At 44.6% G+C, this 19,236-nt stretch overlaps 2 protein-coding genes across 2 annotated transcripts in view; one reads left to right on the forward strand and one right to left on the reverse strand.

Moving 5' to 3' along the window:
* LOC310863035 (integrin alpha-2-like) overlaps window positions 1-18,799 on the forward strand; it is a gene marked incomplete at both ends in the record, with an annotated part of 19,325 nt that extends 526 nt beyond the window's left edge. The window contains 27 exons of the mRNA XM_083771158.1: window positions 162-271; window positions 1,471-1,598; window positions 1,735-1,898; window positions 3,367-3,523; window positions 3,865-4,045; window positions 5,101-5,174; window positions 5,331-5,469; window positions 5,631-5,776; window positions 8,231-8,374; window positions 9,332-9,535; window positions 10,064-10,194; window positions 10,402-10,538; window positions 11,414-11,541; window positions 11,631-11,753; window positions 12,021-12,088; window positions 13,276-13,423; window positions 13,526-13,612; window positions 13,695-13,799; window positions 14,482-14,565; window positions 14,673-14,758; window positions 14,860-14,943; window positions 15,072-15,183; window positions 16,322-16,411; window positions 17,006-17,119; window positions 17,233-17,322; window positions 17,856-17,972; window positions 18,704-18,799. Coding sequence (XP_083627284.1) covers window positions 162-271; window positions 1,471-1,598; window positions 1,735-1,898; window positions 3,367-3,523; window positions 3,865-4,045; window positions 5,101-5,174; window positions 5,331-5,469; window positions 5,631-5,776; window positions 8,231-8,374; window positions 9,332-9,535; window positions 10,064-10,194; window positions 10,402-10,538; window positions 11,414-11,541; window positions 11,631-11,753; window positions 12,021-12,088; window positions 13,276-13,423; window positions 13,526-13,612; window positions 13,695-13,799; window positions 14,482-14,565; window positions 14,673-14,758; window positions 14,860-14,943; window positions 15,072-15,183; window positions 16,322-16,411; window positions 17,006-17,119; window positions 17,233-17,322; window positions 17,856-17,972; window positions 18,704-18,799 — 3,247 coding nt within the window. The remainder of the gene's footprint in view (window positions 1-161; window positions 272-1,470; window positions 1,599-1,734; window positions 1,899-3,366; window positions 3,524-3,864; window positions 4,046-5,100; window positions 5,175-5,330; window positions 5,470-5,630; window positions 5,777-8,230; window positions 8,375-9,331; window positions 9,536-10,063; window positions 10,195-10,401; window positions 10,539-11,413; window positions 11,542-11,630; window positions 11,754-12,020; window positions 12,089-13,275; window positions 13,424-13,525; window positions 13,613-13,694; window positions 13,800-14,481; window positions 14,566-14,672; window positions 14,759-14,859; window positions 14,944-15,071; window positions 15,184-16,321; window positions 16,412-17,005; window positions 17,120-17,232; window positions 17,323-17,855; window positions 17,973-18,703) is intronic.
* LOC310863616 (general transcription factor IIH subunit 1-like) overlaps window positions 1-19,236 on the reverse strand; it is a 143,636-nt gene that overhangs the window by 28,006 nt on the left and 96,394 nt on the right. The gene's annotated exons all lie outside the window — the stretch shown is intronic.

Consider the following 19,236-nt stretch of genomic DNA (forward strand, 5'->3'; position numbering starts at 1 on the left):
AATATATATTACCACCTATATTAATATATTGGCTAAACCCTATATGTTATTTTCATATCGGTTTGATACATTTTAAATGCAGATATTGCCGATACCAATATGATGACCGATTAATTGTGCATATTAATACTTTTTCCATACATATTGGGTTGTGTATCCAGGATTCTGATTGGCTCCCCGTGGAGCGGTGACCCCGACAACAGGAAGGGAGACGTCTTCCGCTGTGACATCACATCCCCGGGTTCCGCCTGCGACAAGCTCCGCCTCCCAGGTGCGGTTGTTCGCCCGTTCCTTTGAATCATACGTTTTGAGTACATTTGCCACCATTACTAACATCAGTGCTACTGGTAGACATGTAACCATACAATCCATTTAAACTGGTGACTGGTTTAAATCATGAATAAATCGCAATTTGAAATTGATGCAAAACTGCAAAAAGGAGAAAATAATACAGCATTTTCTCTCTTTGTGAGAATTGATAAAAAAAAAAAAAAGGATTTAAAGCTTTTTCCGTCATTTGTCTGGAAAACGAATTTGTATTTAAAATCGCATTGTGGACCTAGTATGGTGATTCGAATCGTATCGTAAATTACATGCCTATATTACTGGTATTATAAATGTCTGTTTTTGTATGTTTCAGAATCCATCGTTTTTCCTGAAGTGAGAAATGTCAACGTTAATATGAGTTTAGGACTGACTTTAACACGAAGCTCTGATGGTCATTTTATGGTGAGTTTGATTGATTGGTTGAATACAACGTTTGTTAACGATACATAAAGTAATAAAGTCATGCTAAAAGGTACTCGATTGTAATCAATTCATCAGTGATGACGGTCGCCACCACTGCTAACTATAATTTATAAATACAAGCAATATGTTATTCTTCAGTGAATCTTTCACATTTCCTTTAAATTAATTGACATTCTAAAACTAATCATCAACAATTGCAAAAAAAAGATCATGTATAAATCTTAAATTGGTGGTTCTCAAACTTTCTTGCTTGAGACCCCTGAATTCCCTGTGATCCAAATGAGTGAAAATAGCAGATCTGACTACAACTCACAACGCGTTTGATATGTGCTGTTTTACTTTACTTCTTAAAAAACAGGCAGTTGTCTATTTGTGATCTGAAATGTGCATTTTGTAACATTTTATTTTGAAATAGGCATGTGCTCCGCTGTGGGCTCAGCAGTGTGGCAGTCAGTACTTCCTGCCTGGTGTCTGCGCTAAGGACAACGCACGTCCTGCCATCGTGCCGGCCCTTCAAAGTAAGAGAACAAGTCCTCCCTCCCCACAAACATTTCTGTGTCACTGCTGTTGCATCAGGGAGGGTAATAATAGACGATGGTAATGATGCCAGCGTAAACGAAGATCGTCACCTCTCCGCTCTCCCTTTGAAGTAAAAACAAATCTCCGATTTATGTTTTGTGTTTTTCTGAAATTATGTCTGTCTGTCTGTCTGTCTGTCAGCATGTGGAGGTCCCGTAGACATTGTCATCGTGCTAGACGGCTCCAACAGCATAGAGCCCTGGAAACCAGTAAGAGACTTCCTGCACAAACTCATAGAGACCATGGACATCGGACCAGCAAACACTCAGGTAGTCACAGTAGTTACGAGTGGACCAACTAGTTAGTTACTAGTGGACCAGCAAATTGTCAGGCCAGTATAATCCAATATGATTGGTCATATTCACAGGTCAGTATCATCCAATATTATTGGTTGATTTTCCCTAGGTCGCTATAATCCAATATAACACCAAGCCGAAGGTGGAGTTTCACCTCAACAAGCATCGGTCCAGAGGGTCGCTGTTGGGCGCTGTGGCAGCCATCACTCAGCTGGATGATAAGGGCGGCCGCGGCAAGGAGACTAACACATTCGGAGCCATCACATTTGCAAGGTACCTTTCCTTCCTTCCTTCCTTCCTTCCTTCCGAGGCATTGTTGTTATTATTACCAGTATAAAGGCTCATACATACTCCAGTTTTTGGTGATAGGTTATCACCGCGGTGTAGTTTTTAAAGGGTTGGAAAACTACACCAAAAAGAAAAGGAAAGGTACTATGTTTACCCTGCAGGGTAACTGGACTAAGCTCAAGAACTTGTTTACAGCCAGGCCCTGCTCATAGAACATTTCATGGTAGAGGTTCAATGCCTTGTCCAAGGGCACTTCAGCGGTGGTAATTTTAACGTGCCGGTCCGGGGATACGAACTAGCGACCTTCCGATATCAAGACCGCTCCGCAAACCGTTCGGACACCGCTGCCTCAATTAACCATTACGTCAGTCGCGGTGATGATCAGCTATCACCGCGGACACAGACCCATCTCTCTGTTTTTACTATCAGACAAGTCTTTTCACTCTGGAGCTATCACCCCGTTCACTGATTGGTCTAGAAGTTGGGTAAACCACCATTTTAGGTGATAAGCTATCACCTAAAACGGTGATAACCTATCACCAAAAGTATGTATGAGCCTTAAGACGGCCTGAGGGCGAGGGGGAAGTGTACACGCATCCACCTAGGTGACGGCAGACTTCTGGGCGAGCGTTGGCACTTTGGCACGGGTCTCGAGTGTACAGGGTTTGATGAGGTCAGATCAACATATTATGGAATGTTAGAACAGGAAGGACGGGTGGGGAGGGATCAACATGTGGAAGGTCAGAACAGCATATATGGAGATCTAAGGGTTTGACGTTTGAGCAGGTCAGATGTAGAGTTGCTGGCCGGCTCCATATATGCAGATCTAGGTGATGATCCAGTCTATCTCCATGTATGGCTATTCAGGGTTAGAAGAGGTCAGTGTCGTGATCTTCATATATGGAGATGGCCATATGTGGTGGCGTGACGTGTCACAAGGCGTGATGTCACGAGGCGTGACCATATATGGAGGCGTAATGTCACGAGTCGTGACCATATATGGAGGCATCATGTCATGAGGCGTGACCATATATGGAGGCGTGATGTCACGAGGCGTGACCATATATGGAGGCGTCATGTCACGAGGCGTGACCATATATGGAGGCGTGATGTCACGAGGCGTGACCATATATGGAGGCGTGATCATATATGGAGGCGTGATGTCACGAGGCGTGATGTCACGAGGCGTGACCATATATGGAGGCGTGATGTCACGAGGCGTGACCATATATGGAGGCATGATGTCACGAGGCGTGACCATATATGGAGGCGTGATGTCACGAGGCGTGACCATATATGGAGGCGTGATGTCACGAGGCGTGACCATATATGGAGGCGTGACTAACACACGGATAGGCCGGGTTTCATAGTAAACTATTGACCTACTTTATACTCATTCATTGGACAGAGAGCAGGCGTTCCTTTACCTACTTTGTACTCATTCATTGGACAGAGATAAGGCGTTCCGGCGTGAGAATGGCGGCCGTCCGGGCGCCACCAAGGTGATGGTGGTCGTCACCGACGGCTTTTCACACGACGTGCACCTGCGCGATGAGAACGATGTCATCGAACTGAGCGAGCAGGACGGCATCACTCGCTTCGGCATCGCTGTGAGTACTGCAGATATAATATTACTCAACTATTACTACTGTACTACACCTAGTCAGAGGCAGACATTAACTATAAGCACATTAACATTATAGTCTTGAGTTCATTTTTTGAGTATGTGTGGAGATTTTGTATTTTTGGATACTGGATACTGTATGGCTTTCACTCCACTTCACTTTTTTTTTACTTTTTTACTCATATTCCAAACATATAGTGAAAATAGCAGATCTACAAGATCTTTGAATTGTTTTTGTTTTGTTTATGTATTTATTTATTTTATTATTTTCTTTGTCTAAAATTCAATACATTAATGCATTGATATTAAAAAAAATGTCCATTCCAGGTCCTCGGCTACTATACTCGTAACGGTGAGGATACGTTAGACCTGATCGCAGAGATCAAGTCCATCGCCAGCGTGCCGAGCGAGCAATACTTCTTCAACGTGGCCGACGAGGATGCTCTGGTGCTGATCGCAGCGACCCTGGGAGACAGGATCTCCACACATGCTGAAAACAACATAGAGGGTCTGTGTTATTATTATTATTATTGTTAGTCCTCTGGAAAGTAACTTGTACATTTGTGACCAGTGTTTGGCAGCACATTCTTTTTTAAACGCTTTAGGCCTGACATCGAAATTAAAAAAAACGTTCGCTCTGAAAGAATATATATATTCAAAGATTTGTGCCGCATTTTTACGATTTTTCAAAAATAGCAGACCTACAAGCTCGTAGTGCGCCACTGAGTGGCGCGCTACAAGCTTGTAGGTCTGCTATTTTTGAAAAATTGTAAAAAAAAAAAGCTTGTAGATCTGCTATTTTTAAGTAGCTAAATTATAACATACTGCTTAGTTAAAACACCAAAAGGGGTTCCCGTCCAGAATGGGTTAAAGATATTTTTTGGGGCGCTTTTGCTTTGATAGGGTACAGTAATTAGACAGGAAAGGGGGAGACAGATGGGGGGGGGGCCTTAGAATATATATTAATAGAGACGGCACCGGGAGGAAACCCTGAGGCCATATGGACATAGTGGCCGGTTTTTGGTATTGCAGCTCGAGCCAGCGCTGGGCCGTTGACTATCATTGCGCACCGTTCATGTTATTGGGGCGATGACACGTGAACGCTATGTTTCACAAGTGATGATGATAGTAATGCAATGATAGTCAACGGCCAGCGCGTTCATGTTACTGGGCCGTGAAATTGCCTCATGCGCTTTTGAGCAACTTAATGCTTAAAGTGGATGGGAGGAGAAATCCGGTGATGTCTCTATATACTCTTAAGGGGAAGACATGCTCGACGGGCTCAGCCCAGGCCTTGACAGCACATTTTGATATATTTTAGCCATTGTCTTTTGAATTAGCTAAATGTGGCAGCTAATATTATTGAACTTATACCGTCTGTTTGCAGCCAATAGCGTTAACGTACTACTTAGGTACATAGAGAGTGTTTCCATGTTTTAATACTTTATGCTTTACTATACTATAGCCTATCAAATCATGTCATATCATGTAATGTCATATGTCATGTTATATCATTGTTATTGAGTGCATACAGAAATATCAGCTGTCATGTCAAACGTACAGGTACTGGAGAGGGCCTGCAGTTCAAGATGGAGATGTCACAAGTTGGATTCAGCGCTCATCAGACCAGAGACAAGGTACGACCGACAGACAGACAGACAGACAGACAGACAGACAGACAGACAGACAGACAGACAGACAGACAGACAGACAGACAGACAGACAGACAGACAGACAGACAGAGAGGAATTGCAATTAATATATAATGTGTGCATTTCCCTCTTCCCACTCAGGACACATGGTTGTTCGGTGCTGTGGGTGCATATGATTGGAGTGGAACGGTGGTCCATCAGACTGCAAACAAGACCATCATTTTTCCCGAAGGTTCCTTTGCAGAAATACTGCAAGACAGAAAAGACAGCTCATATCTGGGTACTACTAGCCTATACTAGTACTACTATTGCTACTATACTACCTCTTGCCGATCTGTTTGACTATGCATGGTGATTTGTTGTACTTCAATGCTTCTGACTAATGTCTGAAGTGTGTGTGCGTGTGCGTGTGCGTGTGTGTGTGTGTGTGTGCGTGTGCAGGGTACTCGGTCACTACTCTGTACGACGGTGTGGAGGAGTACTTCGTAGCGGGCGCGCCGCGCTCTAACCACACGGGGCAGGTGGTGGTCTACACTCTGACCAGCAGGGGGCAGCCTGACGTCCTGGGCTCACACCGAGGAGAACAGGTGATAAATAATAGCACAATGGGTCCTTACCAACCTCTTCTGGACCCAAGAAAACTGCTGTACTGTACTGTACTGTATTGTACTGTACTGTACTGTACTGTACTGTACTGTACAAGCCCTCCTCCCTGGCCCATGTGTGTGTTAGGCTGTGCAACAGTGACACTTGGTGGTGAACACTATTTTTGTGCTCGGACACAGCCAGGGACACAGGGACAGACAGACAGACACAGCCAGGGACACAGCGACAGACAGACAGACACAGCCAGGGACACAGGGACAGACCAACAGACACAGCCAGGGACACAGGGACAGACACACAGACAGACACAGCCAGGGACACAGGGACAGACACACAGACAGACACAGCCAGGGACACAGGGACAGACAGACAGACACAGCCAGGGACACAGGGACAGACACACAGACAGACACAGCCAGGGTCACAGGGACAGACAGACACAGCGAGGGACACAGGGACAGCCAGGGACACAGGGACAGACAGACACAAGGACACAGCCACACACATATAGGAGATCGTCAGGGACAGACAGACACAGCCAGGGACACAGGGACAGACACAGCCAGGGACACAGGGACAGACAGACAGACACAGCCAGGGACACAGGGACAGACAGACCCAGGGACACATAGGGACAGACAGACACAGCCAGGGACACAGGGACAGACAGACAGACACACACAGCCAGGGACACAGGGACAGACAGACAGACACAGCCAGGGACACAGGGACAGACACACAGACAGACACAGCCAGGGTCACAGGGACAGACAGACACAGCGAGGGACACAGGGACAGCCAGGGACACAGGGACAGACAGACACAAGGACACAGCCACACACATATAGGAGATCGTCAGGGACAGACAGACACAGCCAGGGACACAGGGACAGACACAGCCAGGGACACAGGGACAGACAGACAGACACAGCCAGGGACACAGGGACAGACAGACCCAGGGACAGACAGACACAGCCAGGGACACAGGGACAGACAGACAGACACACACAGCCAGGGACACAGGGACAGACAGACAGACAGACAGACAGACAGACACAGCGAGGGACACAGGGACAGACAGACCCAAGGACACAGCCACACACATATAGGAGATCGTCTATGGGAGTGGTGGCACCACTCAAAAACAGCATGATGGGACTGGTATACAATCAGTAGAAATCATACAATTTTAAGTTAATAGCAATTTAGTATATAATTAGTGATTGAAATGTTCTTTAATAAATGTTTCTTTTTTTTTCTCTCCCAGAATTCTATAAGTTGTGACTCCGGTTCCTTAAAGCCAAACCACACCAGTTGCAACTCCTTGCAAATATAGTCACAAGTAGTGCAACTCTTTGCAACAAAACAGTTGTAAGGTCAACCACACCAATGGAACTCCTTGCAACTGACATTGAGGATAATGATTGATTGCAAATGCAAGTAGTTGCAAATAGTTGCATGTTGCAAGGGGTTGCATGGCGAATCATTGGTGCAGTTTGGGCTTTCGCAATTCACTTTTTAGCGATGACTGTAGGGCGTTCTAAAAAGGACCCTTACAGGGTCTGTCAGGGCTGGACTGGGACAAAAATTCGGTCCGGGCATTTTCGCGTGTATTTGGCCCAGACCGGCCCACCACAACCAGCGCGCAGATAGCAGAAACTCTACCGCCCGCTCCATCTCGGCACACACAAACAAACAAGCCCTAATACCACCACTTTTACAGAACAACATAGGCCTAAATGATACAAACCAACAGACAACTACACAACCCTTTGTAGAGGGTTTATTTGTCACTCACCGATACAGGTACAGTGAAATTATCATGATGGCACTGGCAGAATGGCAGCACGCCCGGACCTTTCCTGGTGGCCTGCCGCCTATCGGCCTGCCTGCCTGTCAAAAAATTCCCGGTATGCCCTGGGGTCTGTAACTAGTGTACAAATGGAATCAAATGGACCGTTACAGGTCTGTAACTCTGAGTGTACAAATGGAACCAAATGGACCCTTACAGATCTGTAACTCTGAGAGTGTACAAATGGACCCTTACAGGTCCATTTGTACATTCACTCTCATAGAGTTATAGTGGTCCTTGAAATAAAATAGTTTTACCGGTATTGTAGCAGATGTGAAGTCTACATGTACCAGCTCTGACTGACAGTGTGTGGTAAAACCAGTTCCGGAAACAATTCCAAACGGATGGAACCGATTCGGGTTCCCTCGATGGTCTGGATCTGGTCCCTCCGGTTCCGGACCCCAACCCTATAGTTGGGAATACATTTTTTGTGCGTTTTTTAGGAAATTGAAGCTCATAAAATCTTTGTGAAATTGTGAAATTGCTCCAATGTGTCGTTAATGTATCGTATCGGGATGCGTATCAAATCTCCCTCATATAGATATTCACAAAGCCTGCTGTGTGTGTGTGTGTGTGTGTGTAGTTGGGGTCATACTACGGCGGTGTCCTGTGTTCTCTGGACGTGGACGGTGACGGGACGTCAGACCTGCTACTGGTCTCTGCACCAAACTTCATGAGTCCCCTGAAGAAACAAACAGGACGCGTCTACCTGTTGTCCTTTAGCAAGGTAAAGGGTACTGCCACACTATCTAAAGAGCCGCGGACGTCCTCGGCTGTCCGCAGCTTATTTTTCCGGGTTTTTAGACAGCTGGTGGATGGAAAAGAAGCTCCACTTCCGCAGACGACTGCCGCGACGGCCAGATTCCCGGACAGAGTCCCGGACAGTCGTCCGCGGAGGTGGAGCTTCTTTTCCATCCACCAGCTGTCTAAAAACTCGGAAAGGAAGCTGCGGACAGCTTCTTCTGTCCGCAGCGCAAAACCGTTTTCCGCTTAGATCTGGAAACGGGGAATGTTAGCCTCATTAACACTGTTACCTGCTGTCCTTGCCTCGCCCCACCCAGGGCTGGATTGAGACAAAAAAATCAGCCAGGACATTTTCACGGAATTTGGCCCAGACTGGCCCACCACAACCAGCGTGGTGGAGATACTCTACTGACCTTTTGGGTCGAGGCCCATACAAATACTTGAAATACAAGCCCTTTAACACCACCATATTTACAGTACAACATAAATGATACACAACCAACAGACAACTAATTTAACATTTGGCCCAGAGTCAGACCGGCCCACCAGAGGGTCGGCCCACCGGGCATATGCCTGGTACGTCCTGTGGCCAGTCCAGACTCGAGGACACAGGTTTATGCATTACACCTCATTAATTCATTAATTCATTGTATTTTTTTCGTGGCGCTAGAGCTTGACCGGCCTGTACAAGTCATGACAATTGAAAGAAGACTTTAAACTGTGTGTGAAGTCCAGTCAAATATCCATTGAGATAAATGAACATGTAAAGCAACTAGCAGAGCATCACGCCCTGATGCCATTGATGAGAAATGCCACTTTTTCAGTATTTCCACATCGGCCTCATTTCCAGCAGCCTGGTTGGTATATCCTGAACGTGAATGATTTTAGGAAGCATCTCAAATCTCAATGATAATAGTATCTCCTTATCCTCAACCTCCAGGGAGTGCTGACAGATAGGGGCTTCCTCTCTGGCCCTTCCCCAGCAGAGAACTCTGGTTTTGGGCAGGCACTGACCGGTGTAGGGGACCTGGACCTGGACGGGTACACCGATGTGGTGGTCGGAGCCCCTCTGGAGGAAGACAACAAGGGAGTCATCTACATTTACAACGGATGCAACAGTACTCTGAGGGTGCAGTACTCACAGGTGGGGTTTTTGGGGTGCTTTTTACCTGACCTCGCGTCACCAGGCTTTCCACCGCGGAGGAAAGCCTTGTCTGTGTTAATAAATCACTGTGTGATCCGGTCGGTAGCGAATGGTATGTTGTAGTCACTGATTTGTAGTCATCAGTCAGGAAACCACAACCGGGATAAGAAATACCCAAAATAATTCCCTGCTATCATAATTTCAGGGCCTACCCAATAAAATATAATTTCCCTGTGGGATAACAATGGTTTACAGACGCTAAATAGTCTCTGGAAAGTATACACTCACATTTAAGCCCATTTTGTATTTAAAAAATCAGCTAAACTACTCTGCATGAAGGATTTTATCGCCGGGAATTATTTTTATTCCGGTTGCCGAAGAGGAATGCTTCCCAAGCTACTTTTCACCCCTTTTTTCTCCCCAATTTAGTCAAGAAAAAAGATCAGTCAAAATAATGGTTGTCAACTAAACTGTAAATGGTGTACTTTCAGTGTGAAGATACATTATTTTGTGGTGTTTTTTCTGCAGAAAATCAGAGGTTCCATGCTGGACTCCGGCTTGATGTACTTTGGACGCTCACTGGACGCGATCTTTGACCTCAACGGTGACCTGATTATAGACATCACTGTAGGAGCTTATGGGAAAGTGGTCAACCTCTGGTAAAACACCACTTCCTGTTTGATTACTTCCTGTTTGACAGGTTTTGTAGCAGATGTAGTGTCGGCAGTACTAGTTGTACTAGCTAGTGGTAGTAGCACTAGTAACAGCATTCTATGTAGTCGTCCTCCATCTGGTAACACAACAGCCTTTCTGTTCTCCTGATAGGTCCACAGTGTAACGAAACAACCTTTCTGTTCTCCTGATAGGTCAAGGCCTGTTGCTGTAGTAACGGCCACCATGACCTTCGACCCCCAGAGGCTGAGCTTGAGTGACCATTCGGTCTCCATGGCGACCGTGTGTTTGACCTCCACAGTCAGACCATCCACCGCCTCTGGACCTCTGGGTAATTAATTGTAGTCCTCTGGACCTCTGGGTAATGTAGTCCTCTTGACCTCTGGGTAATGTAGTCCTCTGGACCTCTGGGTAATGAATTGTAGTCCTCTGGACCTCTGGGTAATGTAGTCCTCTAGACCTCTGGGCAATGTAGTCCTCTGGACCTCTGGGTAATGTAGTCCTCTTGACCTCTGGGTAATGTATTGTAGTCCTCTGGACCTCTGGCTACGTTATGGTGTTGGCAAGACTATGTTTCACTTTTAACGCCACGTGTCTATGTCGCAGTGAATATTGCGTGTCCGAGTGAGACACACACACACACACACACACAGACACACACACACAAAGCGCACATTTTGAACGAAGGCAAACAGCGATGTGTCTTTGGCCACTGACCGTGTTTTGTCCGTGCTGGGCAGGTTGTGTGGTCGCTCTGAAATCGAGCAAGGATAGAGAGAGGTGGGGAAACTAAAGGGAGAGCGAGCGTTCCATGCTTCTCGGAAAGCCCTGCTGTGATTGGCCAGTAGTCACACACACAAAGCTGGGTTGAAAACGCGGAGGTGAAGTCAGTGAGGACGTATCACGGCCAACAAAGCGGGAGTTGGTTTACCAGGCTAGGGAAGGGACAGCCCTCAAGCTAACGGACTTCACGTGAACAGGCGTCACTGCTTTTACATGGACACATTTTTATTCAGAATGAATTCATTCCGAACAGAGATTCATACCCAACTGTTTACATGGAACCTGAATAAAAGTATTACTCGTTCCTCATTTGTTTACATGACCAAAAGCATCGTGCTTTGGTCTAAGTGTTTATGTAAACTAATCCGTGAGGGGGGACATTGGAACTGGGCCTAACTCTGTCTGTCTGTCTGTCTGTCTCAGTATTATGGTGTAATATAACGGTGGACAGCAGAGGGACATTGGACGGGGAGGACGGACGGCGGAAGGAGGTGCAGGTTCATCTGGAGAACGGGATGCCTGTCTGCCACACCCACACTGTCTACACACAAGTGAGAGAGAGAGAGGGAGGGGGGGGGGGGGCTTCTAGGTTTTGTCTTCATGTTTTGTTTAACACTCATTTTGTCCTCTCCTCTCTTAGGAAAATCCAGCGTCTTTCCTTCCTCTGTCCCTCAATGTCACAGTCTCTCAGCCAGTAATCCAGTCCAGTTCAGAATCCAGTCCAGTTCTAGACCACGACAGTACAAAGTCCTGGAACTTTCAAGTAAGCTAGTACTACTAGTACAATTTACAATGTATGCATTTATAAAACGTTCTCACCCAGAGTGACTTAGTAAGCAGTGTAGTGCCTCAGCCCTCAGTAAACTTTGAACAATATATTATCAAAATATTAAATAATAATCTGTACATTGAAACTATAGAATACCAGGTAAACAAACACTACATAAAAACAGTACTGCTGCTACTACTATAAATTGCATTAAATGACTTGCAACTAATGGTGCTTCCCCCCCCCCCCCCCCTCCCCCAGGTTCCGTTTGCAAAGGATTGTGGGTTGGATGTGTGCATGTGTGACTTGTCTATAAAAGTCAAACCTAGGTAAGCACTTTGTCTCTGACTTATCTATAAAGAGAAGGGGAGAGAGAGGTAGAGGGAGAGAGAGAGAGAGAGAGAGAGAGAGAAGGGGGGAGAAAGAGAAGGGGAGAGAGAGGTAGAGGGAGAGAGAGAGAGAGAGAGAGAGAGAGAGAGAGAGAAGGGGGGAGAAAGAGAAGGGGAGAGAGAGGGGGGGAGAAAGAGAGAGAGAAGGGGGGGAGAGGTAGAGGGAGAGAGAGAGAGGGAGAGGGAGAGAGAGAGAGAGAGAGAGGTACAGGGAGAGAGAGGTAGAGGGAGAGAGAGGTAGAGGGAGAGAGAGAGAGAAGGGGGGGGGGAGAAAGAGAAGGGGGAGAGAGAGGAGGGGAGAAAGATCAATCAATCAATCAATTGTATCGTGAACCTCATATCGTGATACATATCGTATCGTGAGTTGAGTGTATCGTTACATGCCTACCAGTTACAGGACAAACGTTCCTTAAAGGACAACTTTAGTTTTTTTCAACCAAGGTTCATGTTTTAGGTTGTTCATTTTCTTTCATTTGCTGCTTTCTTTCGTTTTGGCATTCGAGCATGGGGCTAAATATGTATTTTTTACAAAATATTATGGCGATTTATTTCTTTATTATTTACTATAGTCCTAATAAACCCCAAGAAATTACATCTGGCCACAAAAGATCACAGGATCTATTGAATGTGACAAACTGACATATTGAGCCTATACACACAGTATAAGCCTTCCCCCAGTAGGCTACCTTCACATTCAGTAGATCCTGTGATCTGCTGTGGCCAGATGTAATTTCCTGGGGTTTATTAGGACTATAGTAAATAATAAATAAATAAATCACCATCAAATTTGGTAAACAAATACATATTTAGCCCCATGCTCGAATGCCCCCGCCCCCCTGTCAAAAACTGCTAAAATCCCCAAAACGAAAGAAAGCAGCAAATGAAAGAAATGTAACAAATCTAATAACAACCTAAAACATGAACCTTGGTTGAAAAAAACTAAAGTTGTCCTTTAATGTTTTTGTGACAATGAAGACATTGAGACACTCTTATCCAGAGAGACGCATAAAGTATATAAATTGCATGTACTAGTCCTAGAGGTGTTCACGGGTCCACGCACACCGAAAATACCACCTGACAATACCCACTGACTGTTAAATGATTTTATTCATTTGTATTTTCTCCAGTTTGTCCAAATTATTGCTAAGCTCCAAGAATCGCCGCCTGTCCTTCGAGGTGTCGGTCTCCAACGCCGAGCGGGTGGACAGGGCTTTCAACGTCCGCCTGACCACTGAGTACTCGAACAACGTGTTCTACTCCTCTGTTATTCAGCCTGTAAGTACTCTGTATGCAGTACTACTCCTCTGTATGCAGTACTACTCCTCTGTTACTCAGCCTGTAAGTACTCTGTATGCAGTACTACTCCTCTGTATGCAGTACTACTCCTCTGTTATTCCGCCTGTAAGTACTCTGTATGCAGTACTACTCCTCTGTATGCAGTACTACTCCTCTGTTACTCAGCCTGTAAGTACTCTGTATGCAGTACTACTCCTCTGTATGCAGTACTACTCCTCTGTTACTCAGCCTGTAAGTACTCTGTATGCAGTACTACTCCTGTATGCAGTACTACTCCTCTGTTACTCAGCCTGTAAGTACTCTGTATGCAGTACTACTCCTCTGTATGCAGTACTTCTCCTCTGTTACTCAGCCTGTAAGTACTCTATGCAGTACTACTCCTCTGTGTCAGTCACAGACTTTGCCTGTCTAGCTCTTGTTTTTCTATGTTATGTTCTACTTGTTTTGTTTCTATGTTCTGTTTATCTAGCTGTTGCATGTCTATGTTCTTGTTCTAGTTGTTTTGGTTCTATGTTCTTGTCTTTCCCATGTGTTTCTCATGTGTAATCAGCCCTCCTGTGTATATTAGTCTTGTTCCCCAGTCAGTCCTTGTCGGTTCATTGTTTAGTGTCACTCTGTATTTGTGATTTCTGTTCTGTTCACCTGTTAAAATAAAATAATAAAATACCCAACCATGGGTTTTGATCACTACTCCTGCCTGGCTGTCCTGCATTTGGGTCCTCACCACCACCACCACCAGATCGTGACACTCTGTTACTCAGCCTGTGAGAGATTTCGCTCTTCCAATGTGGACAAAGTGTCCTAAATGCGGCCATAGTCATTAACTGTGCAATTGCTTACTACCACTCATACTGTACGAGCTCACTGATGTATTGTATGTGCTCACACTGTACAGACCAATTCACGGCCCGACGTGAGCGCTCACACTGTATACTCGCTGTGTACCCAATTGACCCCGAACGTTTCTGACATGTCAGAGTTCACCCAACAATACTTTCATTCTCTTATATCTCTCTCTCTCTCTCTCTCTCTCTCAGCATGATGCTACAGTAGTGCAGTGTGATGTCACTGACATGCTGACATGTGTGGTAGGATATCCAGCTCTAATGGACGGCCAGGAGGTACGTACTCTGTCTTAAGCTGCGTTCCGACTTGAATATATTATATATATATAGTATATAGTATAAAGTCTATAAATTCAGCCTTTCTTTCCATCGCTGACCTCCAGGTGACCTTCACACTGAACTTTGAAGTGGAGTCTGTGGACGAGCGACCTCTGCGGGGAAACGCCACGTTTACCTTCAACGTCCTGAGGTCTGAATGATCACCTGAAATATTGACCAGCTCGTTAACTCATTGATTTATTGATGTATTGATTGATTAATTGGTTGATTGATTGATTGATTGATTGACAGTGATGACACAGAGCGTTGGCCTCTTGACAACCAGGAGAATTTCAGCCTTCCTCTGATGTACGACTCTGAGCTGTCTCTATACAGGTACCTGTCTGTCTGTCTGTCTGTCTGTCTGTCTGTCTGCCTGTCTGCCTGTCTGCCTGCCTGCCTGCTGCTCAAGTACTACAGAGAATTTGTTCATTGGCCTTCCTCTCTCTCTCTCTCTCTCTCAGGGAGTCCAACCTCAACGACAACTTCTACGTATCGACTGGCGACGCTGAGAGTGGCATCACCAAATTCAGCACCCTGAACGATATCGGACCCGAATACAACTTTATTATCAAGGTAACATTGTTCATTCTGACTATGCATTTTTGAGGGGGGCTAGCCCCTCCTATGTCCAGCTTTGAGGATATGTGTAAACACCAACATTGTCCCAAGACCAACATTGAATGACATTGATACTGAATGGCCAGGTTTGAGTGTTTGTCCCAAAACACAAACATTGAAGACAAAAGTGAGGACGCAAATTGTGATTGGCCTAACTCAAGACAGGTGCGAGAGGCACCACATTAAAGTCTATAAACAACAGAATAGGCTCGCACACCGACAAGACGAACGTTGAGACTCTTTGAATGCACGTACGGTAGGCTAGATTCCTGATGCTCTGAGTCTGAGGACCAAAATGTCACTTATTTCAACATTTTACTTCCTGCACTTTTGATATGAAAAATAAAATAATTTGAATACAATGCCAACCGTAAAAAGGAGTCAGCGAAGACTGATGAAGAGTGAGCACTAATAGGGCGTAGCACTGGTGGACAGACATGGTCCTGATGAAGGTCTAAGCGTCCGAAACGTCCGTCTTTTTCGTTTTTCAAAGATACCCTTTTTAATATAGCCTACAGTCCAATATTGCCATAACTCTCTCCCTCTCTCTCTCTCTCTCTCTCTCTCAGGTGTCTACAGGTAATTTTCCTGTCCACGAGTGTCTTCTATCTATTGCATTCCCTTCTTCAACAAAGGCAGGAAACCCCCTCCTCTTCCTTGCTGAAGTCGCAACAAAGCCAGTGAGTACACACTCGCACGCACGTGATTGCTTAATTGATTGCATGATTGATTGAATACATTATTAGTACAAAAAATAAACTGCATGGAAGTACAATAAAACAAAAGGATAACACAAAAATGTCCTGGTCCTGATCCAGCAGCAAATAACATAAATACAAATACAAAACCTCTATGAGGAATCATAGAACCTGGGGAACACTGCCGTTCAATCCACTACTGGTGACTATGACTATGACATCACAAAGTCCTGGCTGATGAGTTGTAAATAAGCCTCGCCTGTGCCCGTCGTATATACAACGTCCTGTGTCGGGCTTGCAGATCTCTCTGGTAACAAGACAGGCAGTGCATGAGATCAACAGTGCTCAACACATTTGACCTTTGACCTGTGTTTCTTGTCTCACCCCGCCTCCAGAGTGATGATGTGACCTGTGATGTCACTGTCGACACCATGCCCAGTTTCGAATCTTTCAGTAAAGAGAGGCTGTTTGGTACCAAACAGCTGGTGAGTACCAAAAGTAGTAGTAGTAGTACCATAGTATTATTAAGGCACCAAGTGTGAAGGGCCTATGGTCCCTTATTGTTTTTGTACCTTTTATTTATTCTTCTAGCAGTTCCGTGCAGTCGGTTTTCGCGAAACGCGGCAATATGGTAGAGGGCATATGCCAAACTGTGAAGACGCAAAGCCCACAACCATTGGCCAAAGGGTGCCGCTATAACACTCAATTGAAAATGCCTACTTTGAACAGGCATAGCTTATGAACCGTTTGACTGCCAGCAATAACACTTCGATAAACATAATGCCAGTATGTCAGTTTTACTGAGGTTAGGTTAGGGTCAGCTATTTAAAATGCTCATTTGTTAATTGTATGGTGTTCTTTCTCAGTCTATGTTTCTATGGCTTATGGGCGTATTGTATTTTTCGTATAGCTTGACCCTGTTATGGCTGCTTGCAGCTATATTTATTAGGCTATTAGTATTATTATTAGTAGAAGTAGTAGTAGTAGTAGGCAAATCATAATTTCGGTATTTATTTGTTTTCAAATTATTTCATACACTAATTTGGTGAATCCCCCTTCCACCAATCCCCTGCTCATAGGACTGTGACACGGCCACCTGTCGACCAATCAAATGCGCCCTGAAGAACATGAGCCCAAACAGGAAGTACAGCATCTCCGTAAACACCAGAATCTGGAAGGGAACCTTTGCCACCGTAATTATTACCGTTAATTATACATTACACATTATGTATCATTTCATTGTAATTATCATATCATAATACTTTTAAACAGAATTAAACATGCATGCATGCGTGTATGTTTTCAGGCATTGTTTCAGTCCATTGAGTTGACCAGCACAGCTCTTATTGAAACCCAACAACCAGAACTTCTTATCGTGACACACCCACAAATAACGGTAAGACACACACACACACACACACACACACACACACACACACACTCTTCCTCAACATTTATGGGGGTCGCAACCCCTCGGGGGATCGCCAAATTATATTGGGGGGTCATGTTGGGGGGCATGTCGGGAGCCACGCGTGATTTTTAATCCGCAGCACGTTTACGCCACGGACAAAGCCAACTCTTGTCGTGACAAATCATGACAACAAACACAATATTTCGGGCTGAACAAATAATTAGAAAGAAGAAGAAACCGGCACTTTTTTGTTGTTTTTCTTCTTTGTAATTATTTCTTTGGTCCAAGATATTGTGTTTGTTAACATGATTTGTCACGACAAGAGTTGGCTTCGTACGACGCTTATAAGGTCTTTAAATAAATACGTTTTGAAATGTCTATAGGGAAAAATGCATTGGAAACTATTTCCTGGGCCTGGCGTCGTCATGAAAGGGGGCGGGACTGCGACGCTCTATTGCAAGGGAGCTATTAGGTGGCTATTTCCCAAAAGTTGAATATTGCTCTCTCTCTTTCTTTAGGTGGGCTTGTCCGTCACTAATCCACTAAGCCAATCTGAGGTGCCGGTGGCCGTGATTGCGGGCAGCGTCATCGGAGGTCTGCTCCTATTGGCCATGATTGCCGTCGCTCTCTGGAAGGTGTGGCTCTTTAGCAACCCAGCTAGCGACCAACACCCTAGTAACGCCCTATTATTACCGACACACTAGGACACACCTAGCAATCACTGCTAACCCCCTAGCAACACGCACGGTTTAGGATACACTAACCCCTAGTAAGTTAGTGATACTACCTAGTGTTACTGACACATTTGGATACACTCTAGCAAGTGTAACTTGCAACTCGATAACATAACCCCCTAGTAGGGATGCTCTGATTAGGTTTTTTGGGAGCGATCCCGGCGATCACCAATCATGATCGGCCGATACTGATACCGAACTTGTGCCAGAGTTTTAAGAACATTTTAATATTACCTAAATTATGTCAAAACCCACGTCAAAACTGTTCCTGTGTGTGTGGGGAGGAAGGGGAGAATGTGTAGGCTTGTCGCAAAGACTAAAAATGATATTATACTATCTGATTGACTTTTATACCACTTAAATGGTATAAGACGATTTCTGCAGATAGGGTAAATTGCCGATCATCACAGAAATAAAAGGGTAAATTGCCGATCGAGTTATTTGGAGTGAATATCGGCCGATCACCGATCGGTGTCCGATTATCGGAGCATCTCTAGTACCCCCTAGTAATGACACATTAGGATACACCTGGCAACCACTGGGAGACTTTTCTATGGATTTCTTCTTTTTTTTTCATTCTATGTTTGTGTTATTAACTTATTATATGATTTATTTAATTCTATGTTTCTCAGCTGGGTTTCTTCAAGAGGAAGAAGTACAAGGAGTTGGAGCAGAATGAGAGAGTGGAGGAGGGAGAGGCAGACACACCACAGAGCAACCAGGAATGAAACATACATGCTTTTATTTACATTATTTTTATGTTTCATTTTTTTTACAAATGTATTAGATAAAAAAGGGCTATTATAGTACATAAATGCATGCATATTTTGTAATGATCGCTAACTTTATTATTTTATTACAAGATTATTTAAAAATAAGTTAAAGAAATATCTCATGTCACTTGCTTTTCGATGATGATCAACACATTGAACACTGTTTAAAATCTTTCATACTGTAACGGTAGGCTACTCAAACTGAAATTGTATTCATGGTTGCGATGTTATATTTATTAATCACTTGTTTTATATTTAGTTGTATTTTATTTTTTTAACTGTTTTTCTTACAGTCTTGTCAAATGTATTTCATATGATGTAATGTATTTTATGTGTGGACCCCAGGAAGAGTAGCTTCTACTAAGGTAGTAGCTAATGGGGATACAAATAAA

The sequence above is a fragment of the Protomyctophum parallelum genome, assembly GCF_964188405.1.
Source record: "Protomyctophum parallelum genome assembly, chromosome: 8".
Taxonomy (NCBI): domain Eukaryota; kingdom Metazoa; phylum Chordata; class Actinopteri; order Myctophiformes; family Myctophidae; genus Protomyctophum; species Protomyctophum parallelum.